General features: G+C 43.4%; 2 protein-coding genes across 4 annotated transcripts in view; one reads left to right on the top strand and one right to left on the bottom strand.

Moving 5' to 3' along the window:
• mta3 (metastasis associated 1 family, member 3) overlaps positions 1-19,452 on the bottom strand; it is a 28,558-nt gene extending 9,106 nt beyond the window's left edge. For all 3 annotated transcript variants that reach the window (XM_079334313.1, XM_079334314.1, XM_079334315.1), the window contains exons 1-14: positions 19,124-19,452; positions 16,109-16,176; positions 14,152-14,245; positions 9,349-9,475; positions 8,674-8,737; positions 8,015-8,132; positions 7,074-7,176; positions 6,594-6,693; positions 6,094-6,282; positions 5,320-5,394; positions 4,654-4,712; positions 4,444-4,562; positions 3,158-3,315; positions 1,542-1,764 (exon numbers count right to left, since the gene is read on the bottom strand). In XM_079334313.1, the coding sequence (XP_079190439.1) occupies positions 1,542-1,764; positions 3,158-3,315; positions 4,444-4,562; positions 4,654-4,712; positions 5,320-5,394; positions 6,094-6,282; positions 6,594-6,693; positions 7,074-7,176; positions 8,015-8,132; positions 8,674-8,737; positions 9,349-9,475; positions 14,152-14,245; positions 16,109-16,176; positions 19,124-19,151 (1,525 nt within the window). In that variant the 5' untranslated portion in view covers positions 19,152-19,452. The remainder of the gene's footprint in view (positions 1-1,541; positions 1,765-3,157; positions 3,316-4,443; positions 4,563-4,653; positions 4,713-5,319; positions 5,395-6,093; positions 6,283-6,593; positions 6,694-7,073; positions 7,177-8,014; positions 8,133-8,673; positions 8,738-9,348; positions 9,476-14,151; positions 14,246-16,108; positions 16,177-19,123) is intronic.
• A 650-nt stretch (positions 19,453-20,102) lies between these two features.
• kcng3 (potassium voltage-gated channel, subfamily G, member 3) lies at positions 20,103-24,419 on the top strand. The gene is made up of 2 exons (XM_079334144.1): positions 20,103-20,955; positions 22,367-24,419. Exons 1-2 carry the CDS (start codon positions 20,330-20,332, stop codon positions 23,010-23,012), a joined length of 1,272 nt encoding a protein of 423 aa, XP_079190270.1. The 5' UTR covers positions 20,103-20,329; the 3' UTR covers positions 23,013-24,419.
• Positions 24,420-25,225: the final 806 nt, after the last annotated feature.

The following is a 25,225-nucleotide window of genomic DNA, read 5'->3' as shown; positions in this document are numbered from 1 at the left end:
TACATGCCTAGAACTTGAACATGGATACAACAGCAAAATTGCCCTTTTTCGACTTTTAAAATGTATGCAAAGCAAATCCCTCCAAGGCATCCATTTGCAGTCTTACTTTGATGGTAAGGGGGAATTTCTCCCACATGCACATACAGAAAAGCACATGCTTACATGCACACACAAAATACATCATAAACGCACACAACAAATGAAGGTTTTATGACAGCAGGCACTGGAGTTTGAGTCCATGCTTGGTTGCGGTAGGAGAGTGGGGGTGCCTTTATGGTCCCTCTTCGGAGTGTGGTGAAGTTGATGGACAGATAACACGGGACACATGAAGCACAAGGACTCGGAAGAGATGCTTTCAGGTGTGACTTTATTGTAGGTCTATTCACACATTCACACAGTGATGAAAGAAAAAAAGCCCCAAAAAAAACCCTTAAAAAAAAAAGAGGTAGAAGATGAGATGAGAATATTGCAACAGTTGTTAGAAAAATGAAGGCAGAGAGGAGGGTGGGGAGAAATGGCTCTGAATGGCATATCCAGTCCGCGGAAGGATTTATGAGAGAGAACAGGCCACATGATGGATTTGTATGAATATTGCATGAACACGGGAGAACAGCTGAGTGGAGGGTATGGTGAGGCAGCAGCCAAGAGTGACTCTGTGTGCGTAAAGCCTGATCTACAGCGGGAGTAGCAGCCAGCAGCAAAGAAGTCAAGAGCAGCTAGTTTTTCTTTGTAACAAACAAATGAAGTCCTATCTACGAGCTTCTCATCTTTCAAGTTTCATCAGTCTAAAGCTCAACCAGAAAAGAAAAAAAACATAGAACTCACTGAATACACACAACAACAGATGATTAACAAGAAGAAAAATGAGTGCAAAAGAAAGGAATGTGGAAAAATGACGGCAAACACACTTGAGCTGAGGTTCAATATTTACATTAAACATTCAAATGCGAGGCAACTTGTTCAGCCATGACAGCACAGACTGTGCAAAATAGAGCTTCTCTTAGCAAAATACATTCTCTCTACATCTATCTCCAGCAAATATACGGCTCAGACTGAAATCGAATTTCTAGAACAGTCTACTTGTTAATGACGGGACGAACTATTGATTATGTGTGCGCAGGAGAACAATAGCCCTGTTTATCTATGTGTTTGAATTATTCAGCAATGGCTCACTCCAACGGTGACGAAGAACCAAAAGAGAAAAAATGGATTTAAAAAAAATAAAAATAGAAAGAAAGAAAGAAAAACGAATGAAAAGATGATCAAAACTCATAGTTATGAGGACAGGCAGTCTTTATTGGAAACAGGGGATGGGAGAATACAAAAACCAAAATAATAATAATAACAATAATAAAAACAGAAGAGACGGACAGGGGGGGTGGGCAGAAACGGGCACAGATGGGGTGGATGGTGGGGCAGTCAGTGTGAGGAGGGATGGTGATTGTGTGTGCATGTAGGATGTATTTTGTCTGCAGGTGTGTGTGTGTGCGTGTGTGTGTGTCCATGTGGCGGAAGTTAGGAGGAATTGAAAGAGCTCTTACACTCTGCCTTTATGGCCCCACAGTTAATGGGCACAAAGGGCCGGCGTGCGGCACGGCGCAGCCTGATGATGTCGCGGCACATGTGCCGGGCCAGCTTGGTGAGGCGGGTGGCCTGCAGCAGGAAGGCCTGCTTGGTCTTCATGGAGGACTTGGGGCTGCCGCTGTTTCTCATTGGCACCATGTGGTTGGACTGGCGGGGGCCGTGACTCCGAGAGCGAGGCTCCTGGGGAGGGAGGATGGTGTGGAGAAAAGACGGATCAAAGATGATTCAAGAACACTGGTGATTTAAAAGTTACAAAACTCCGTTAAAAACCTGTCTGGTCTGCACTGTACTCCTGAACTCTTCCTGACATTGTCCAGGAGGGGTTCATGTGTGAAAGTAAACAACCCAAGCTGTATCATTGCCTCATCCAGACCTTTTCCTGTGAGCCATCTGGTAAAACGCCACGTGAGGTCGGGTGAGCTGTAAACTCGATAAACACTGGCAGTGAGATCACTAGCGTTTACGTTTCTTGATTTGTATCAAACCCTCTCTAAGAGATTAAAAACCAAGGATCGAGACATCTTACAGTGTCCTCAGCATCCCATTTAAGGCAACTTTAGGCTCCTATCGAGGAAGTCTTTATGCAGAAAGTTCCTTATAAACATTAAGGCCTGACAGAAGACTCAGCGTGCAAGATGAGGTGTTGAGGTTTAGGCTCGTTTCATTTTTGCTTGTGAATGTAACCGCTCGAAAAGCTTTTTATTTCTCTAATTCAAGGCTTTGATGCTGCTCTCTCTCTCTCTTTTAATTCAGTCTCTTACTTCGTCTTTGTTTCTCCCAGCAGTGGTTGACTAAGGGCCTTTCTCAAACCGCTCCCTCAACACTCCGTCTGACGTCTCGCCCTTCGTAAAAAGTGGAGGGACAAACTCCCCTCGCACCCACAGAAACGCTGTAGAAATGAAATGTTCCTCGAGTTATGAGATCAACGGCGCGTACTCGAGTGTTCGTGCTCATCCCTACTTTACATGATGCTGATTTCACTCCCACACTCACTGAAACCACTCCACAAGCTGATCGTTTATTCTGATGTTTATAAGATGATTCGTTCAAATCTCTGTAGACAGTAAAATAAACACACGTACTGTTTTCAGGAAATAAAAAGAAAAGGTTAGGTCCTGATTAAAATCAGCCCGACTGATTTATCAGCTGATATTAGACTATCGGTATGAGCTTATTTTATCGCAGAGATGTGCTGATATTACCAGTCAAAAAGCATTTCACTTGGGTGTTGAAAGAGTAATATTTTTTTTCTCTTCCTGATATTGGCTATAGCTAATATATCTGCCTGATTATGAAGTTAACTTTGTGATATCTGTATGATCGCAGTGTTTCTATCTCATGTGGGTGATCTGACCGAGCACTCAAAGCTGGTATTTGTGTTTACACGTGACTTCATACAGATCCTCGTCATTCTGAACCTTGAACGGGTTCGTTTTCAGACTCTACAGACCAGCGTGTGTGTGTGGAGTCTGAGTTTGTTCTACTTTATATGCGAGCACCATTTTTGAATAAGAGCTGGTGATTTTATACTTGGTGAAGTGCTGCCTGTGTTAGGGTGGTTGAATGAACTCACGTTGCTTGCCGGACTCGGGGAGGTTCTCTCCTCCGGGCCCTCCACTCTGCTGGGCATCTTCAGGCCGCCGTACTTCTTCCAGTACATCCAGCAGGAGACGCACAGACGGCACTGCATGTTTGGAGGCCCCCATGAGTACCACTGGGCGGACTGCATGGCTGCAAACGCACAGAACACGTCGGTGAATGAGAAGCATTCAAGGAGAAAGCCGCTCTACAGACACCGGGCATATTGATCCGTCTCAAACTGTGTCGAGTCTCTCCATCGACGATTTGATCAATGTCCAATCAGACGAGTCGTGGAGCGTGCTCACTGCTGGGTGATGAAATGATTACGTTAACCCGAGCATGTGCAGAAACATCATCTGCACAGATTTCCTGGCAGGCAGGATTTGACCTCCTCATCCGGTTTCTTTTTCACCCTGATTCTAGTTTTGAGCTGAGAATTAAAAAAAAAAATTGGCGAGTTTAAAACAGAAGATCAGTGACTGACTCCCATAACCGCTTTGATATTTTGTTTACTTAATTTGATCTGCTCAGTGATTAAATCATTACAGTTACGCCTCAACAAATGAAAGAGTTACACTCCCTTTGCTGCTTTTTCATTCATCTTCTGGCAGCCATTTTCAATAATGTAAAAAAGACCTGAGCCTTTATGGGCTTCTTTAGATACAAAGGAATAAACCGATTTGACTTCCTTTAGAGATCGTAGGCTACTTTATTTTTTCGAGGACAGAAAAGGAAACAAAAGGCTGATAAAGATCGATTAATGAACTTGTCGATAACAGAAAACTACAAAAGGAAACCATTTGTTTCTCTATTAATCTGTTTGTCCTTTTTTTTTTCTGGTTTTGAATCGTCAGCTGACTAAACAGGAAACAGGAAGACGTCACAGTGAGTAATGTGATGAACAGTTTCCCGTTTGATATCAATTTATCAACAGAAGTGGAAAGAAATGGTAAACAGCTCCAATCAAGCTTCGTTATCGGCAGCACAGCAGGTTTAAACTTTGCACTGACGACGTGATGAGCAGAATCGATGAGAGAAACAAAGTATCGATCGGTGGGTGAGTCACAGCTGTCGGGATAAATAAGCAGTCATGGAGAAAAAAAAGCAAGTGAAAGCATCTCTTCTCGAGTCAGAGACGCTCAATAGTGAAGGAGAATCCTTTGGCTGGCTGACTCTGAGGTGGTTCCCCTTTTATCTCTTACTGACCCATGTCCACGTCCCCTCGTGATTTCATTTCACGCTTGCAATGTTTTAACACTCGCACACAGCTCCACTCACTGTAGCAGCTCTCGCAGGCTCGGCCCCCGCCTGCTGCATGGTAGGCCCCGGGGCCGGCTCCGTTCACGGTCGCCATCTTGCCATTGGTCATAGAGATCTGGTTTGGGTTGGGCTTGTTACTGTCAGCAAAAAAAAACAAAAAAACAGTGAGTGAAGCTTCCACACGTCCAGGTCCTGATTCCAACAACTGAGAAATGAGAAACGACTTACTATGTGGGGATGTAAACTTGCTTTAGTTTGCTTTCTGCTTCTGCTGCCTTCAGTCTCTTCTACTCGGAGAAAGACAACAAGGATTCATTCATTAATAAGTAGAGAAGCCTACAGCTGTCCGTCTCCTGTCGGACAGTTTAACACCTTTTACAATATCCATCAGTTATTTATTAAAGCTGCCTATCAAAGAAGATGGTGAAATGTGATAATTCATTTTGAAAGGTGCCACTTCCACTGTTCTTTTCAAGCAATACTCTTCATTTTTTATAATCTGCCACTCGCAGTTTTCCAGTTATCTAAATACAGCACTTCAGTTTATCAGTTTAATACCCATAATGCAATGCACTGCTGGGTAGATGACGAGAGGGGAAAAAATGCAAAATATCACTTCACACATGCATAAGCTTAAACAAATCCAAGTAAATCCAGACTAGACAGCTAGAGAAAAACTTCAAACATCAACTTCAAACTCATTTCCAAATCAGACATTTGTTGGTTTGTTAACTTGGAAACAACTTTTACAGTTTAACCCTACAAAAGGATAGGCTAAGCATTCGTCTTGGTTTTAAAAGTGAACATGTTAGAGAAGGTTCCAGCAGCAGGAGGTTTGGGGGAAAAAAAAAAGCATCATTGATCTCCTTATTCAGAGCTTCCTGAATGAGTCACCTGTTGCACATATCTGTCTGTGGTCTTCCACATGTAGTAGTACTCTATGATGCTCGTCAGAGACTTCCATGGCAGCTTCAGGAGAGGGAGGGGGGAGAGAGAGAGAGAGAGAGAGGAGAAGGAGAGCAAATTAATGATATTAATATCTCATGTTCTTGCCATCTGGGTGCGAAAAGCCTTCATGTATATTCATGAGCGAGAGGCATCGTGACCACAGAGGCTGAAAGCTAACGGCTTTGCATGATTGGGAGAAAACAGAGGCATGCACACACACGCACGCACGCACACACACACAGTGATTCACACATTTAATAAGTATTCATGAGCACCTGGTGCCACCCGTGTTCTGTCTTTACTGTTCAGCTTAGGTAGAAGCAGAGGGAGTGCGTAAAGGTCAATTGGATCAAATGCTCTGACGGCTGGAGAGACAGCTGTAAAACTTGTTATTGAGAAGTATAGCATGCTTTTCATGTTCTACTTGTCTATCCTCTCATGGAGGTTAACGAGTCTGAATACTTCTACTTCCTGCCTTGATACTCAGATTTTTACAATAAGACACATGAAGGGCTCACCTTCTTTGCCTCCTACAATGGGTAAAACACAGACGACAACAAGCTTTTCCTTGTCACTGCATCTTTGCTAAATGCTGCTTCGTGCAAAGCAACATCAAAGCGAGTCTTTGTAAATAACATGAAGAGGAAGGTGGAGGCCAAGTGTCGACTTGGCGCTATACAAATAAAGATTGATTGAAGAGCAGAGTTCTCACACACTTACAAAGTCTTGTCGGATGTCATTGAAGTCTTTCCCGTATTTCTCTAGTGCCTCTTCGAACATGGCCGCCTCCGATGCACTCCACTCCTCCATCTCGTCCCTGCAGAGCACCGGGCCGCCCGCCGGGACCAACACACTCAGCGCGCTGGACAGGTCGTAATTGTGACGATGCAGTGTGTCCATCGCGTGGAACTGCATGAAGGGCAGACGCAGAGCGGTCGTTACAATCTGTCCTGAGCGGGTACTTGGGTTTTAATCAATTTGACACTGTTCAACTGTCAGGGTAACATTGCAGCAAGGTTCAGGCGCCGTCCACAGTCAGAAACAACGGCAGTGTTTGGTAATTAAAAAACAGAACTGACTCATTCTGGTGTGCCTCATTCTTTTGCCGTGTATTGGAACAGGTATTGAAATAATTTGATTTCTATCAGTATCCTATCGACATTTTAACGTCCAGTACGGGGACGTGGGCACGTCTTCGTCTTTTTGTGTGTCACACCCACCAGTGTGATATCTCGCGAGGCTGCAGCTGCACTCATGTGTAAACTCGGCTGTCTGACTGAACTGCTACAGTCCAACGCTCGAGCAAAGGTCCCCACCGCCCTGAAAACACACACACACACAGAACATACATCAGCACATTATACATAAATAACTGATTCATTCAGAAGTGAACCTTTGTGCATTGATTAACTCTTCCACAGACTTTATGTTTTGAGTGCTTCTTGTTTATGAATTGTAAACAAGAGTTTATAAATTAGAGGTCATATTTCCCTAAAACTTGTTCAAAGATTGAAGCTTTGACGGAGGACAAGCCGTCAAAGTTGGTCCTGAGTCAGACTGAACTCATGAAAAAGCCACATCTGCTCCGAAAGCAAAGAGCTTTCTTATTGCTGTATAGGTAGATGCAACAAACACATGTACAGTTTGTGACTTTTTAAGAATTGGCAGCTGCATAATGGAGGATTAAATGAAAGTCTTACCGTGCCACCACTAGGAATTGGTCTATCTGTTTGTTGGTGAGTGGACACTCTGGATCCCACAGCTTCTCTTCTAGCTTGGACTGGTCCCTGTCGTCTGCCTCACCTGCACGACACACACAGAGATAACAGCTTAACAAAGTATCTATCTACCTATCGGAAAATCAGCAAACGGAAGAATTATTTCCTGATTTGGTTAATGTTCACAACATGAGAAGGTCTCCGGAGGCGGCTTCTTTCACTTTTCAGGCAGCAACTCACGCTCGAAACTCGACATCAAAAGGGCAGTAACGCAAAAAAGGGGGGGGGGGGGGGGGGGGGGTCGTAGTCAGACACAGCTCATTTGCATTTAAAGCTACAGACTCAGAAACAGCCTGTTCTGAGCAGGGCTGAAATAGAAGGGTTTATAGGCATGATCAAATACAGGATCGGAGTGGATTTATAACAACACACTTCACAGATATCTTTAATGGAGCTGAGAATATTTAAACTGGTTAAAGAGGAGGGTATAATGTGACCTATGATAAGTCAGACAAAGGCCCAGATTGAGCTCAGAGTTAGTAATTGAAGTCCAGATCATTTTGAGCATTCAAGTCCTACATCACTATATATTTCATTTTTGAAGTCAAGCATGGCCACTTTAGGAACAAGGAAAGTCAAATCTTGTGCTTCACCGTGTTCCTGCCATTATTTAGATTCCCATTAACGAGAGGAAGACGCCGTCGTCGTCTCCTTTGTTGGAATAATGCCTGCAGATTCTCACCCTTTACACAACAACAGCTTTTCTGAGCATTCCCCCTTCGAGACCATTCACACACGCAAACAAACATCAGCTGCTGACAATGAGGCAGGAGATGAAAAAAGAAAAAAAGAGAGACAACAATGCAGGCGTAATTAACTGCCAACATGTTGAGTGAGTCACTCCGGGTGTAGCTTAGACAAACCTTCTTGTAGCATCTCAGGTACGTCTGCCTGAAAGCGAGGTCCCACCCTGATCTCTCCTTTGTCGGCCAGAAGAGTTTTCTGCGTTGGGTCGTACACCAGCGAGTAGAAGAATGTATCCTGAAGAAGAAAACAGATCAGTCAGCCTCGGCGTTTTAGAAGATACACACATAAATGTCCAATTCAATGATTCCAGCTCTGCCATCAGAATCAGCTTTATTGGCTGGGTATGTTTAACACACGAGGAATTTGACACACCTGTGATTCCAATCTGTTGTTTGTCAGAATAATAAAAACGGTAAGAAGGCAGCAACGTTTTTAGAGATAAATGATGTCACCTCCTTCTTCAAAAAGGCTTTCTAGATTAGATATAAAAGAACAACTTGCAAATACTGAGATTAGTTGTCAGGATGTTTTTTTTTTCTGTAAAAATGTTAGCTACTGAAACAAGGATTCATTGCCTCTTCCTTGTTGCGTGATATCTAAAATCAATATTTTCTCCTTTGTCATCACAGTGAGTAGAAGTTGTGGCCCCTTCACTTTCCTCTGAGCTGTTTAGACTGGAGAAGAAGAAAAAAAAGAAGGCAATAACGTACAATCTTGGCCAGCTGTGGCACAAACAAAGAGACGAGCGCCTCGTGATGTCTTTTCTCTGACTCACCTCTTTGTCGAGGTATGATAGAACAGCTTCGGTCTCGTTCAGTAACGCAACACTGCACTTCCCCCTAACAGAGAGAGAAGGGGGGGGGGGGGGGAAGAGAGACATGATGTTAGTCACAAATGCAGGAAGTGAGCAGAGGTAGTTCGGTCTATTCACGGCTGGATGAGTGAGCATCCATGAGCACTGCCTGCACATGATGAGCAGCAGGGTGTGTGTGTGTGTGTGTGTGTGTGTGTGTGCGCGCCTTTGTCCCGGTGCTAGGTGATGACACAACCATGGCAGGAGATACGGATGAGATTCCACAACAATAGGAGACTTTTAAAAACGTGTGCTCATTGGGGATGAGTTAAAAGGGCATTTTATGAAGCTGAACGTGTAATAGCTGCCCCTTGCTTGCAGTGTTTAGCTTTAGCTTCCCACTGTAAAAAAAAACATAGTGTGAGCTGCTGGTGATGATGAAGATGCTCGTTAAGGAGACACAACAGGTATCAGCTGAAGTACAGGAGATTGTGTGTGTGTGTGTGTGTGTGTGTGTGTGTGTGTGTGTGTGTGTGTGTGTGGGGGGGGGGGGGGGGGGGGGCTGTGAAGAGGGGCCCTGATTCAGACTGTAATGCTGCGCTGACTGCTTTAAATCCCCAGAGAGACACGCGGCCTCGCTGAGCGTTCATACGGTACCTGATGTGTGTCGCGGGTAGACTCTCGTACTGCCGGGAAAGAAAGAGCTCTCTGTGGCGAAGCTGGTGTTTCTGTTTGTCTGTTAGGTCCGTCTCCGTCGGACTTTCCTTCTCTTCTTCCAACTCCTCTGCGGGAGACAAACACAGGAGAAAACCACGTCAGGACACCGTCTGACAGAGACGATCACGGTAAAATACAATCCTTCGACATAACATACCTCGACATGAAACGTCGCCGCCATATTGGATAGGTCCCCTCACTCTACTCTAACACCAGAGTCGAAAGGAATCAATGGAGAGCGAGTCACTATGCCGGTGTTTTGTGCAGTTTACGGTTACAATACCCAAGTGCGCTACTGATAACAGGTCACGAGGGATTACTTTTCACGTAGAAAAATTATTTTGGTTATTTTACCAATTATGTGAAAATCCAAGTTATGTGAAATAGAAATGAATGCAGAGTGGGCGCATTGGAGACCCATCCAAGATGGCGGCCGCGCTGACATGTCAGCTCCAATAAACGGCGTCAGTCTATGAGGCGTCTACGTGTATTACGTCTATGATAGAATCCACTTGGTGAGGCAATTCGATGACAGAAGAAAAGCTGGTTTACTCCTGATGATTAAATTAAATAAATTCACGACAAACAGCCAATCAGAAGCCTCTGACCATTTAGTTACTAACTGTGCTCTGTGATGATATAAAACAATAGAGGAGAAAAATGCCCCGAGGGCTTTGCAATGACTAACTACTCCGTCCATCTTTTATATTAGGCCGTTATGCTCAACATTATTACTAGAAATATAATCAGGAGGAAAGCACATTCATCCATAAATACTGGATTAGCTGGTGCTGAGTCAGCAACTACAGCTATACAGCAGATAGATATTTTATATATATAATAAAGTGTTGCACTTTGCAAGCATCCACTTTGATAGATGAAGATCGTCTGCCATTTGCATCTTCTTATTTTAACCCGAGTTGTTCTGAGGAGCCAACACTGGCACGAGTACAGCTTTCACGGCCCTGCTAGAAATTCTCCGGACCTTCAGGTTTCCACAACAAGCTCAACGCTGCCGGTGGGCTTCTTCAGAATGACTCCATGTTCAGATCGCTTCGGGAACCCCCTCCTCCCACGGCTTTCTGTTATTATCCAAACCTGACACTCGCGCACCCACTTCACGCCATCACAGGCCAGCTGTGTGGAGGTGTGAGGACGAGAGCCGTGGTTTGAATCTCTCCTTTTAGATGCACCCCCCCCCCCCTCCCTCCCTCCATTTCTGCTATGTACATGTGAATGACAGAGTGAAGCCCAGTCGAATCAGAATGCTGTCTGACTGTCAAAACAAAAGCCCCTTTCCCAAATGCAAACTTTCAAACGTAAACTTTCCCCAGATACTTTTCCATTCAGACCCACAGTAACATTTCCACAACATGTTGGGGGGATGCGATGTGTAAACACAGCAGGAAATATTCAGGACCCCCCCCCCGCCCCATCTGAAATAAAAGGTGATGTGTGAATCTACGGCTGGTGTGATCTTTGTGCACATAATAAAGCTGCTTTATACTATTTCCCTCTTTCGGATACTTTCCTCCCTTTTTTCAGGTCCAAGAGCGAACAAAAGACCAACTCCAGACACATTTACAACGAGTTAAGTGAAACCCTGCATAATGTGCAGAACAAAGCAGACGATGTTTGTTGAGCAGAGAGAGAAAGCTGGTGCTAATTTAAGGCTTTTTTTTTTCTCCTCCCTCTCTTTATTCTGCTGCTGCTGGTTCATACTGAAAGTTTCCCACCAGCACAACCACTGAGGGCGAGTACAGGAAGTCGACCTCATCTTCGTCCCTGTGGTTAGAGAAACTCAAACGTCTTCACGGCACGATGCAAACATCTTTCGGACTTTATCGAGGCATGATGAAGGGCACACTTTCAAATGTAGCGAGGGAGGAATGGAAGAAAAGGGATGCAATGATGGCACCAGAATAACAACTGCCCGTATGAGACGCTCTCTAAAAAGGTGAGAGGTGTCAGTTTTTAGTCAGCCTTGCTGGTCTTAGATAGACCCTTTAAAAGCCCCCACTTTAAACCACTTCCTTGTCTCAAATTATTTTGGAGGCTTCAGGTTGAAAAATATCAAACTGAGAGTGGAAAAGCACTGCAGGTGATTCACTGTCCCCCCCACCCCCCCTCTCATGGTCAACAAGAAATCAGGAAGTTCTTCAGAAGCCCAGCAGACCTGAAGTACTTCTTTTAAAGGCCCCGTTTACACGGAGACGCTGTGACAGAAACGCATCGAAGCGACCCCACTCCGGATTCGAAGTACAGACCGTCTACACGGCAGTCTTGCCTGAGTGAAAACGATGTAGTTCTCACGCCCGGGCCAGTAGTGGGCAGTGGAACTTTACAGCGCGACACACGCGACGCTCACCAGTACAACCACTTCCTCCACAACATCCTCTTTAGCGGCTAGTTCTCCCAAGTCTTACCTAAACGCTGCGTATGGTCGCCCTGTGCTTGGGTAAAGGTCGAACAATTTGCAGCAAGTGGTCGATGTTCTTTCGGCGGCGACATACACGATGTATCATATCAAGGTTGTGTTTATACAACGCGAATAGCTGCTGAAGCACATAGCACAAGCGAATCCGCCGCCATTGTTGTTTATGTTTGTTCTCGACTACTGTGTAGGTGTGGGGGAGGTGTGGTGAGGTCATCGCAGCCAGAGAGTCCGCTCCGTTTCGTTCACATGGCTGCGATACGCCCCCCCGTATTCGTTTCGCTCCACTCTGGAGGTCGAATTCAAAAGCTTGCGTTTTCACCCCCGTGAAACACCGACGCCGTGTGAACGAAAGGCCAATCCGATACTCAACTGTTTCGTTTTACTGTCACAGCGTCTCCGTGTAAACGGGGACTAAGTTGTCAAAGGAGAGGTGATACTGTGAATGTATGAAACTGGACTTCTCTCTGTCAGAAAAATATATCAAGTCACCAGCAAAACCCGCTCAGAAAGATCAGAGGCTAAAACTGGTGTTGACTTCTTCTGAAATCAGAACCAGGCAACACGTCCGTCCATACGTTTTGTGAGTGACCAATAAAGTCGTTTGGTAATAAGAACTGATATTTCAGCTTTGACTTCTACATACTTTCCACTCACTTTCTTTGTTACAGTGATTGAGATTTCTTGGCTGTCCTTTTGTTTTCTCCCTGCCATTGTTTGAGACAGTGATAATGTGCTGTTTTTTTTTTTTAATTGTTGTCTCTTTGTCTTCTGCTGACCAGCTGGTGGACGACTGACTCCAAAAAGCTCTGTGGATTCGGCACGGGGCTTCAGTCAATGCATATGTTCCTGCATACGGTCGGGTTTTTGTTTATGTGGTGAAGGTCGCTGTATGTTTACAGAGGCGGGCCAAATCGGCAGAACTGGTTTTCCACAAACAGTCTCTCAACACAGAGAGGGTAGTATTTACACAAACACTACAGTCCTGTCATCCCGAGCTTCAGCCACATAAACTTTATAAAAGCAGATTTACTGCATCTACGACTGCTGCCGACTCCTCATCTCCATCACGCTCCTGAAAGGTGTTGAAGTGAGATTACTTTTTCCAGAGAGCAAAGACCTTTCCTTCTGCGTTTAAATGTGACTAACGGACAAAGTGAAGCATCACTGGAAATGATTTAAAAAAAAAAAAGAAAGGCCTCCCACACCGAACAGGTGCTGCTGTGATCACAAAACTTTCCTCTGCTTCCTTCTTCTCCTCACACAGACTCACTCTGTGAGATGTGATGTGTAAATACGAGCAGTCCGGATGAGTGATGAACAAACGTGATAACACAAATGGTTTCGTTCGGCTGGAAGAATGACGAATAGAAGGATCCGCCGGAGAGTTCTACAAAGATTATGAAAACAAGCAAAGAGCAACAGAACAGGTGTTGTGCTGCTTTCTGTTTTCAGTGTTGGACACATTTGTTTGGTGTCATCAGGTTTAAATCCCTTCATGACATGACAGTGCACTTTAACTCCTCCCTAAAAAAGGCCAAACTCAAGCTGTAGTCACATGGATTCAGCCAGCCAACAAGAAAAGCTCTTAATAATTATTTATGCTCTTCAATAGGTTTACGCCACTGTTGTACAGACATGAAGCAACTTTTGTCTTCTACAGAAATTATTTTATTTTAATTTAAAAGGGGAGGGGGGGCGGGGCTATCTCAGGAAGCAATCTGTGGCGTAAAAAGAAGTGAAGAGGTGGACAAAGCAAAAACACGAGTCCGGCACAATAATGACGACGTTTGCCTTCATAGGAATGTCATTGGTGCCTCCCATTGACCCCGGAATGACCTCACACCCGAGTTAACTACGTTCTGGTGGCGAGTTGGCAACAAGTCTGAGAGCAAAATGACCGCCTACATGCTTTCTTTATGTTAGCTAACACCAGGAAATAACACACAGGATAGTTTGCGCGCTAGAATAGCCCCAGCCTAAACGTTACTGTAAGTCAGGCTGCTGAAGGAGACGCACCATAAGTTGTTGGGCGCATTCAGAATATCAACAAAAGAGCGAGAGGAGAGAAAACACAATATAAAGATGAGGCTGCAGGATAGAAACCAATTCTGTTCTTCACAAGAAAATGTGACTGTGGGGCATTTAGAGTGAACTCAGCTGAAATTCAGCTGCTGGTGTTCACACATGCAGCTCACTGTGGATATTTCAGGAAGTTTAGTACAAGTGCGGAAGCCCCATTTCATTCATGCCCATGAGACGCAATGCACTTCTGACTCTGAACGTGCGTGATAGGAGCCACTACTCACTTGCATGCTTGTCTGCGAGCTGGATGAGGCTGTGGGAAATGTCTCGCCTTCTGTAGAAACACACCACCTTGGCCTCCACATTGCCGCTGGCCGTCTGAAACAGAGAGAGGACCCAGGTTAAGTGAAAGAGCCGGCGATGAATCCCCGTGCAAGCCTCTAAATGTCCCGAGAGACCTCGGTCCTGTGTGTGATTGTCAGGTGATGTTACTACGACGGGATGACCGAGTCGACAACGGCGCCTTTTTATCAGATGACTGATGGATCGTCTCACAGTGTAGTTAGACTGACAGAATTAAAGACTGAGCCTGTATTATTATTATTATTAAATGTCATGACTCACAGAGAGTGAAAGGATGATGGGGGGGGGGGGGGGGGGGGGGGTGTTATTAAGTATTTCATAGCTTCTACCAACGTCTGCTGCTTTTCCAGAGAAAACGTAGAGAAGCTGCATCGAATAACTACAGACAACCAACGTCATATTTTCTCTTACAACAAACTCACCCATACCCTGTTGAAGCATAAAAACCAGACCTTAAAAATATTATATTGTAGACACTCAGGTTCTTGTCTCGGTAGATTGTGTTGCATCTCTAGAAAGTTTTTTTTATTTTTTATGAATTTGCCCAACTTGCACAGTACACTATATCACAATACACTGAGTCATTAACACGGTGTCATGGTTCATATTGTCTGTTTACAAATGAGGCTAATGTCGTGCAGTGTGTTGACTGGAGTATAAATCACAAGAGTCATTGAACTCTCTCTCTCTCTCTCTCTCTCTCTATCTGTTCTGCTGTGAACTTTACTGACCCGCGGTATCGTTGGCGATTTATTAAGTTCAATGTTTTGTTAGCGAAAGCAGACTCTGGCTCCAAATACGCAAACATGTCAGCGTTCCTCATGGGGGGATTTTGGCATCATCTTTGTACAATGGAAGGCTGAGGTGAGTTGTACATCTTATAATACACATGTTATAATACACTACAGTTCATGGTCCAAACAAGGAAATCTCAGGTCTCAAGTTTTCTTCATTGCTGCTGCGTTTGCGGTATTTTTCTGCAACCAAAAGGACTGCTGCAGATAATCAGTTTCCACATTTCCCTGGCACACACGCTCCCATTGTACATGAACCTGTGTGTGCTTTGTAATGAAAAGTCTTCCAGTTCAAACAGAGATCATATCTGGGACACTACTAAAATAATGTCTGACGGGAGATCTGATTTGTTTTAAAAACCACTTGTAAAGTGAAAGAGGACAGACCCTCAGCCTCTTCATACATCATGCAGCGGGGACGTCCTGTTATTTATCCACTCCCTCTACCCCTTATTAGAGTCCCAATATCTCCAAGCATAACTTTTTAATGTGCAAACAGGCTGGGATCGACCTGATCGGACATTTCCCCACACACAACATCTGATAATAACGTGCATGTATCAGAGTAAAAAGAAGTCAGTGAGAGCGTCACTGAAAGGCATTTTAAAGATGCTCTCCCTGTATTAAACATGTTTGCTTTAGTCTGTCGTTAACTGAAACACTTAGGAAATGACTTAAAACCTGCTACTCCACAACTGTTCAAATATTGACAGAAAAACATCTGAGCAGGTTTTTTTTTTTTTTTTCAGAGCTGGCACTGACTAATCGTTCAGTCCTAAATTATCTGAGCTCCTGAGAGTTCATTACGATAATGTATCCCTCCCACACCCACACAGGCAGGCAGGCACACACACACACACACACACACACACACACCTACAGGTGTGTCCTGTGATACAAACGGCAGTTAGGAAGAGACAAGGGAAAACCTATCAGGTTTAATCAACCAACACGTGAAGTCACAAACATCACTACAAAGAGGGGGAGGGGAGCGGAACAGACAAGAATCCTAGCTATTTGACCCAAGGCATTAAAACAGCAGAAACAAACACACACACACAATATGACACAAACAGCTCCGAACCTTGTTGAGTTCTTCTATCCGGCGGATCAGGTAAGGGTTACTGGAGGAGTTCTCAAAAAATACATAATCTGCAAGAGAAAACATTCAGTATATCAGATCACTGAGACAACACAGGCGAGGATGACTTCACAAGTGATGAAGGTTATTAGGATCACAAATAATAACACAGAATACAACAGCTCAGTCAAACAGAAGAGGACACTGTACAGTTCTGATTAACATTGTCAGAAACATACTGATTTAACAACATGCTCATAACTGGTGTTGAACTGTGCTGCATTATTTGGAGAGAGAGAGAGAGAGAGAGAAAAATATATTCATTGTATGATAAGAGGAGCTTCTTCTTCAAAACCATATTACTGGTATAATTATGGACACAAGTGCTAACTGTCTCTGCTGTGAGCTGTGCTCTGCTGCTCAGTTGTCACGATAAGTATAACAAGTGTGCAGAAGCCTCGTTCTTTCTTCAACCTCTTGGTTTTTGTCCCTGTGCTTTACAACCATCTATTTATTGGCAAACTGTTTTATAATAACACAAGATTGATTGTCCACGCCTCGACTATGATAACATTCCCACTTCATCAAAAGACTTTTTAAACACAGCTTTTAATCCTGCTGGTGCCAGCGACGTAAGTAATGTCAAAACAAAAAAACAACAAACGGTGTTAGCGACTGAACAGGTCGGAATTATTTTTGCAAAGCGTATCCGTTCAGACATTTTTGAATCAATGCTTTTCGTGCAAATCCGTACTTATTTTTTAAGAAGTGGAATAATTTAGGATTTTAAAAACTGAGGAGAAGAGTGCTCGATACTTATACTTTAACCCTGATAATAATCTTTCAGAAAAGGGAGTCGACAACATTTGGACACCAACGACATAAATGACAGTTTATTGGTCAGATTCTGCATAAAGTCTCTCAATGATTGATGATCCGTTTTCTTATCTAGAAAAGAGCCTGCGTAAGTATTTAGTGTCAGCACAAATATTTCTTGTGAAAACAGAGCGGGGTGACACAACTCTTTTTCTATCCTAATTTGTTTATATCCTGGAAACATTGCGGAGTGGAACTTTTTGTTTTCGGTTTCCATTCCCAATAAACAAATCGCTCCAGCAACACTTGTCGTATGAAGATCAATTTCATTAACGCATTGTTACCTCTTCAAGCCTTTCACTCATCATGCATCATGTTAGTTGGTGAATTTATGCGAGACAAATCCCACTCGCTTTTTTTTTTTTTTTTAAAACAACCATCTACATTAAGAGCCCCCCTCAGAGACCCAACAACAACATTTTTAATCTCTTAAAAATGTTGCGTTTTTGGCAGATCAGTTGTTTTGGGTGTACAAGTGCAACTGAAACGGTAGATTGCACATGGATTTGAACATTGCAAACGCCATCCTATTTCCGACTCACCAAAACGTGAGTAAACAAAGAGAAAACGGCTTATTGCTTAAGTAAAGGTAAAATGAGACGCATTTATATCTGTCATCAAAGTCAAAACAATCAGCAATTGAGACATTAAGGACCAAGTTAAAAACAGAACTGAAGACTATTTCAAGCAGGTAATAGTAATAAATAAGCATGACATATTATCAGAGTCCAAGGCAAGGCAAACCTCTGTGTACTGATTTATTCAAAAGACTGTGACAGATGAACCCTACAGTTCTGATTGTGTAAGTTCAATAAATAGGACGTCGTGGACGTTTCCTTTTCTGTTTTCCACCGCAAATTAACAAAATATGCAGAAATGTGACTTTGGCTAGTCTGAGGACACAGAATCCAATCCAGCCTGATTCAACCCGGCATGGGCAGAACACACACACAGTGTGTATGGACAACATCATGCCAGTTCAAATGCTTTTCGTTTCATTGCTGAATGAAGGTCAGCACTTTGCTTCTGAGCTTCCTTAATTGTTTAGAGGTCTCAATTAAATCACACATATATACATTTCTTCATGTAAGTTTGAGTCTATTTTTAATTGCACAGGTTTAATTTGTTATCTGATTACTCTTAGTCATATAGCCGGTTATTTATTGTTTATTGTAACTATCTTTAATAAAAATGTGCCATACAGGTGAGGTGACCACATGTACAACAAACTGAAACACAGTAAAAAAAAAAAAAAAAAAACTGATGCTACAATGATAGCAGTGGCAACAATATCACCTGTATAAAAGATGCTTATTGATTATAACTAAGACTGCTCAAAAATGTATGCAGAATGATATTATTAAAAGTCTCGCTGTAATTTTACAGTATGTGTTAATAGAGGTGCTAATCCAACCTGACGCAACGACGCCATGAATACAGACTATTATTTGATGTGAATTCAAGCAGACTGCTCACAATTTAGCAAACCAGAGGAGCCAATCCGCTTATTAATAACATTTGAGGTGAACGTGTAGATGAACAGGACGCCAGTACCCTGCAGCTAAAGTTACCGACACTGATAAATGTATTGATCCGATTCAGTGAGTCGGGTGCTACAGCTGCAATAATGCTAATCAGTGAGGCTAGTGCTGCTGCTAACGTTAGCTAAATAAGGACTAATGGCTGCATGCCAGAAGAGCCAAATACAAAAGGCAGCTTCAGACTTCCCGTGGTAACGTTTTAGCTCCCCCTTAAAAACACAAGTCAAGTCGAGAAGTCCCCCAGCGTGACAGTTTTCCACATCTCAGGTCTTATTACACGTAAATAAAGGACAAAGAAAAGTGAGGAGGATGACAAAAAAATGTTTACATTGTGAGCTAGCTGATTAGCGAGCTGGAGGCTAGCTGCTGCTGCTGCTGCTGTGGCCACGACAGACGCGAGGCCTGACCCATTTTGAATCCCCTAAATATTTACAAATTATCACCTTTCAGCTCAAACTTCATGCAGCCCTGTTGGTGTAGCACAGTCGTATCTCCATATAGGATGCAAACATACAATAATACTGCCTTGTAACCCCGCAGAGATGCACAACTGGAGGGGTTTCTGTTTGATATATAAAAAGGTCCACATTGACATACATACCTCCGACCCGGTACATGTTGGCCGCCATTTCTGCCCTCCCGGAGTGTTAACGTAAACCATAAACTAAGAGGAGTCGAATAAATTAATAAAAAACGTTAAAAACAACGTAAGTTAAAAAGGTAAAAGGTGCGATAAATTAAAGACCGTCGAGACTCCGGATGTGAGCCCAATCGGGAGATTTTTTTTTTTTTTTTTTTTTTTTTGGCAATTCAACCCCCTCCTCCTCCTCCTCCTCCTTCTCCTTCTCGGATTCACTGTTCCCTTTACAATACAGTCACAGTGAACTCACGGCAGCCAAAAGAAGTCGGATCAACCCGAAAAACCACTGACTGGTGGTGGTGTGTGTGTGTGTGTGTGTGTGGGGCGGGGGGCGGGGGGGGGGGGGGGCGTGCACGCGCAAACACGAACGCACACACCGAATACATGGAGTAAAGCAAAAAACAATAATAATCCCAAATACCGAACTTCAAGTTTATTTGAATGAACTATTTGAGCATAATTTATTCAGAATGCAACAATAGGAAAAAATCCTCCCATATTATTTGAAGACGTTGTTTTAGGATTTACTTGAAGTCGTTCCTAATTTATCAGAATTTAATTTGCATTTATGAATAGAGATGGGAATTAAGAGGAAATTGTCTTTTAGACGATCAGTCTACTTTAAAGTTCTTCCTAAGATAATGTAGGATAAACAGAACCGTACTGTGTACATAAAGTATACGTGTAGGATGTTTATAGGGATTTTATAAGTTGTTATTGATTAATTTGATTTTTCTTTTTCTCATGCTGTGGGAAATACATAAAATCTTTAAAAAACAAAACAAATGTAGAATGTGAAAACTTCTTTTCTGGGGCAAGGCTACTTTGGCGATAAACGTGCGTAAAATTGTGGCACTACAGTTTTCCTATTTGAGTTTCTCTCTACATGCGTCTGTGCGCGCGCATGTGACATCACTGATGGGATTGGCTCCCCTTGACTGGGGTGGAGAGCCTTCTACAGGCTACAGAGGGAGAAGAAGAGGAGTGAGGGACAGAGGGGATAGTTTTACACCAGCCACGGACCTTAGCGCAGGGACACCTCCATCCAGAGTGAACCACGCCCCGGGGAAAGGAGAGACTGTGGCTCCTCTAAGTCCCCAAACTCCTGATATGGACGGGGGACCGAACAGAGTAGAGGGGTTTTAAGTTTGGTTACAGATTGAAAAGATGAAGTTCGGGAAGAGCATCTGCGTGCTCAACGTGGGGGGGACCCGATACGCCTTCACCCGTGAGGTGATCAGGGATTTCCCTCTCCGGCGCGTCAGCCGCCTTCATGCATGCGCAACCGAGAAAGAGGTTCTTGAACTGTGCGATGACTACGACCGGGACCGCAATGAGTTCTTTTTTGACCGTCACGCGCAGGCTTTCGTGTTCATCATGCTGTATGTGCGCTCCGGTAAACTCCGCTTTATTCCCGGAGTGTGTGAGCTGTCTTTCTACTCGGAGATGCTCTACTGGGGACTGGAAAGCGCGCACTTGGACTCCTGCTGTCAAAAACGACTGGACGACAGGATGTCCGAGATTGGCATGGACTCTGTATCTGAGGGGGGCATCGAAGTGTCAGGGGATGAGCCTCAGTGCCCGGTGGAGACGGTGCAACGAACTGCGCTCACAGGGCGCGCAAAATGGCTAGAGATGATGCGCAAAGCATTCGAGGAACCAAACTCTTCGCTTTTGGCGCAGCTTTTGGCTTCAGTATCCGTGATCTTTGTCATCGTTTCTATGATCATGCTTTGTGCAAGCACCCTGCCGGACTGGGACACAGCCAAGAAAACTACGGTGGAGGAGCACAGGTAGGAGTAATTCTAGCACCTGTCACATTAGATAATGACAAGTCCTGACTAGATTGCTGCTATAGCTGACAGAATATATCCTAGAAGTGAAACTTTGCTCTAAACATGTAATGCGCAAAAGTCAATGTTGGCTTCATGCCAGCCAAACCTTGTCAAGGAAGCGTTTCTGTCATGATCACACACTATAAATAATAAATGCACGCGCACACAAGAGAATGCATCCGTCCAAAACAAACCGGTCAAGCTCATTAGCACAATCACGCATAAACTTAACGCTTAAACGTTAATGAAATCACAGTTTTTGTTATTTCAAAAGATCCAACACTTTAAGATACTGTATTGTTTAACAATAAGCATTAATAACATGAACTTTTGTTTTCTGATTGGATTTCTCTTCTGTCAAGAAAGCACGATGACAAGTTTCAGTCAGCACTGAACATTAGAATCCCCTCATCTCACACCAAAAAAAGCAAAGAATGTAAATCAATAACCAATCCATATTATCTATAAAACTAGTGTTATTTTTTTGAACAGGCTTCTCATTATCTTTCCTGAACAGCTCCCTTCTCTTTATGAAAAAATTTAATATATTTGCTAGCATGCAGTGTACACATGAAAGACAAACACAATAGATAATGGCCAGTTTCATTATATTCTTGTGGCTAATAAGTTGAAATAGAAAGGTATAGGGATTATATATTAGTTCATACAGGAACCATGTTTAGCCACTTTCTTTCTAAGTCAACTTTTGGACATTATTTTGGCTCCAGTTTTTGGACACAAGGTGAAAAAGGGCATCTTTTATTTCAACTATTTTTTTCCAGAGCTCATCTTCTCTTGGGAGCCTGCAGCTGCTTTTCTCTATATAAGGCGAGGTTATGCTCACTCGGGCAGCAGGCTGGATGGACATAGTTTTGGATCTGTTGCAATGGTTGGGTAATAAACTGAAAGTGTGGATTACAGTCAGGGTCAAAAGGATTCCAATATAGTTAAATGGTGGTGGATGATGCAGTTCTCTCAGTCGTGCTATGATTTGGTTCTGCTGATGTGATTGTCCTAAGGCTCTTGTATTTGCTTGACCTGATTGCTTCTATTTTTGAACACAAGCACCACCTCATTCTAAATAGCCTTTGCCGTGTTTAAGAATGGGGTAATCATGTGCTTGTTTTCAGCATGTCATTTTTGGAGTTAATCCCTACCTCTGTGCAGTTTTAAACTATTTTTCTCTTACTGCATGTCCTTTCTTGTACTTTTTTCAACTATAAATTGCACCACATGTTAATTCTATTTCCACAACAGCACCACTGCTTTGCTCCCATTTTCGTCATTTACCCGGATTGTCATATCAACCATATCTCCCCTCTGCCATTTCCTGTTTACAGTCTGTCCCTCTCATTTCTCTCCTCTGTAGGATAGTGGAGGCCGTGTGCATCGGCTGGTTCACAGCAGAGTGCCTTTTGCGTTTCCTGGTGGCTAGAAACAAGTGGGACTTCCTGCGACGACCCTTGAACATCATTGACATCATTGCAATAACCCCTTATTACGTCACCATGGCCCTGGCCCGGGCGGGGATGCCTGGCGCAGGCCTCGGGGTTGCAGGGGTGTTCCTGCGGGTGCTGAGGATGATGCGTGTGTTCTGGCTCATGAAGCTGGCCAGGCACTTCATGGGCCTCCAGACTCTGGGACTGACGCTTACGCGCTGTTATCGGGAAATGGTGATGCTGATGGTGTTTGTGTGCGTTGCCATGGCGATATACAGCGCCCTGGCGCAGCTGCTTGAGCACGGCTTGGACTTAGAAACACAGAACCAGGATTTCGCGAGCATCCCGGCTGCAGCCTGGTGGGTCATTATCTCCATGACTACTGTGGGGTACGGGGATGTGTACCCAGTGACAATGGGGGGGCGGGTGCTCGGGGGGATGTGTGTGGTGAGTGGGATTGTTCTCCTGGCACTGCCCATTACATTCATCTACCACAGTTTTGTACAGTGTTACCATGAACTTAAACTTCGCTCTGCCAGATACGAACGCAGCCTTTCCATAGAGGTTCTGCAGTGAGAACACATTTTTTCTCAGAACACTGATTGCGAAATGTCCGCCAAGAAGAAGGTCATCAAACCACCTGCTGATTCTATGTGAAATAATTATAAACAGCCCTGCTTCCTGCCTGAGCTGCAACTGATTTTGTTTGGCCTGTCTACCTCCTGCCTGTTGTGCTGATGATCTTCAATCATTGACTGCCGCCAGCACATCTTCACCTGCCTCCTTCTGCACAAGTGCATAAAAAGAACAGAAATACAACCCTTCTAATTCATTAAACACACACAGGCACAGTGACTCCAGTTTGGACAGTGGCTGCTGTTTACATTGTATTCCCATGGTTACAACAATGCCTGCCTCTTTTTCTATTCTGCATCAAGTGTTCATGTCTTTGTGTGTTTTTGTTTGTCTGACCATGAGCCTTTCAATTTGTCTAAAGCTTTGCACCCAGATGGTCCAAGTTGCACAAGATGGATGTGTGACCTAAATGCATTCTGTTAAACCTGTGAAATATAGAGAAATAGTGAACATGTAAGTGCAAAGTGGGGAAAGGACACGTGGAGGGCCAAGTGTGTAGGAGGCGCTTTAGCCAAGGATAATGAAATATGGAGACAGGTCAGCGGGGCATGCAAGGTGGCAGATAAATAAAAGGGCGGCTGATATGACAGGAAAGACGGAGCCTGAAACATGACAGCCGTCTTGTCAGAATTCAATGAAGAGATGGAGTTTGTGTTGCTCTCACCATTTGTAAGGTATTTTATATTTCTGATTCTCCAAAGCAAACTCATTCTCCATCATGTCAATCATAATGGAGGCTGAATTGTAATGAATACGTCACATTCACGCACCTTTTTTCCTGGAATAATTGTGAAAAGGAAATTGGAGGATAAATTTAAATGTAAAAATAAATAAATAAATAACACAAGACTGGAAAAAATTGAGGATGTCACAGATGATGGTTCTGACATGTTTGCGCAGTCTGAGGTTTGCCAAGATTATATGATTTATTGAAGAGACACATGATCCAAGCAAACAAGTCCACACGTCTCCCACACAACAGTCTTTCTCTGCCTTTCCTCTCCTCTTCCTCCTGTTGCCATCAACCATCCTCTTTATGCGCGCGCGCACACACACACACACACACACACACACACACACGCACACACACACACACACAGAACAAGCTCTTTCTCCACTGTTGCAGAGGAAATTAAACAATTACTCAGTCTGATCATTATCTCTCCGTCCTTACATTTATAGCCTATATTTCTTATTACCTCATAAACCATGCAGCCTTGTATGAGTGTCATGTGCATTTTAGAATGTGCATATCTTGATTGTCTTGTTATGTTATCAATGTGCTTTTTAAGTAATGTAACAGGCAACAAAAAAATGACAGATAAAACAGACAATACTTTACCACCAACCCAAAATTTTTAACTCATGAAGCTTATAGTTGAGTACATTTTGGCCAGGCTTGATTGAAGTCTTTAATCAAAACATTTTAATCCGTAGAAATCGTCTTGTTATTAATCCAATAAATGTATGTGCTTTTATATTAAAATGAATCAGAGTGAAATGTCGTCGAATATGTAATTGCGTGCTAGAACTCCCATAAAATGGGATATTGTAAGAGTAAATTTTACAGTGTGAATCTTGATCTCGGGTTTTTTATGACCTTCAACCTGCAAAAACATTGAAGGGCTGCTGCAATGGTCAACCATCTTAGCAAAATGTTAATTTTTGCTTCTCTTATTTGTAAAGTCATTAGAAACATACTTGTTAATAAGATAATGAAAACTATATAGTAATGCACCGCATGAAAACATTTGGAACATCTGGGGTCTGTGTTCACACTTGCTGTCGACAGTGTAACCCAGAAAAGTGATGAGTAGGTACCACATTTTTGACAGCTGGCATTTGATAAACTTGATGAGATGAAATTCTGTTTACACCTCCAGGCCTGCTGCAGGCAATGGAGCGAAATATTCTGTTTGTGGAACACCTGAGTCCGCTGGCAAGGGTTTAGAGAGCGCTCATCAGTGTCACACTGAGGTGAGCATTGTGCCACAGTGTCGTTTAAAAGAGTGAACTGACTCTAAAACTGCTCTGTTCTCTGGATTCAAAACTTCCAGGTACATCAGTCAATGTGCTTTAAAGTTTATGCGTCAAATTTTCCTAATGAGCTCATTCACTGTTTCACTAATCAAATCAAAGGAATAATTAGCATT

This window comes from Symphodus melops, assembly GCF_947650265.1.
Source record: "Symphodus melops genome assembly, chromosome: 21".
In the NCBI taxonomy this organism is placed as follows: Eukaryota; Metazoa; Chordata; class Actinopteri; order Labriformes; family Labridae; genus Symphodus; species Symphodus melops.
This window is presented reverse-complemented; position numbering and strand designations above follow the sequence as displayed.

Excerpts from the sequence above, each read along its gene's own strand:
- kcng3 (XM_079334144.1), top strand. The coding sequence starts at position 20,330 with ATGAAGTTCGGGAAGAGCATCTGCGTGCTCAACGTGGGGGGGACCCGA. Across the intron at positions 20,956-22,366 it reads ACTACGGTGGAGGAGCACAG|GATAGTGGAGGCCGTGTGCA; the intron begins GTAGGAGTAATT and ends TCTCCTCTGTAG.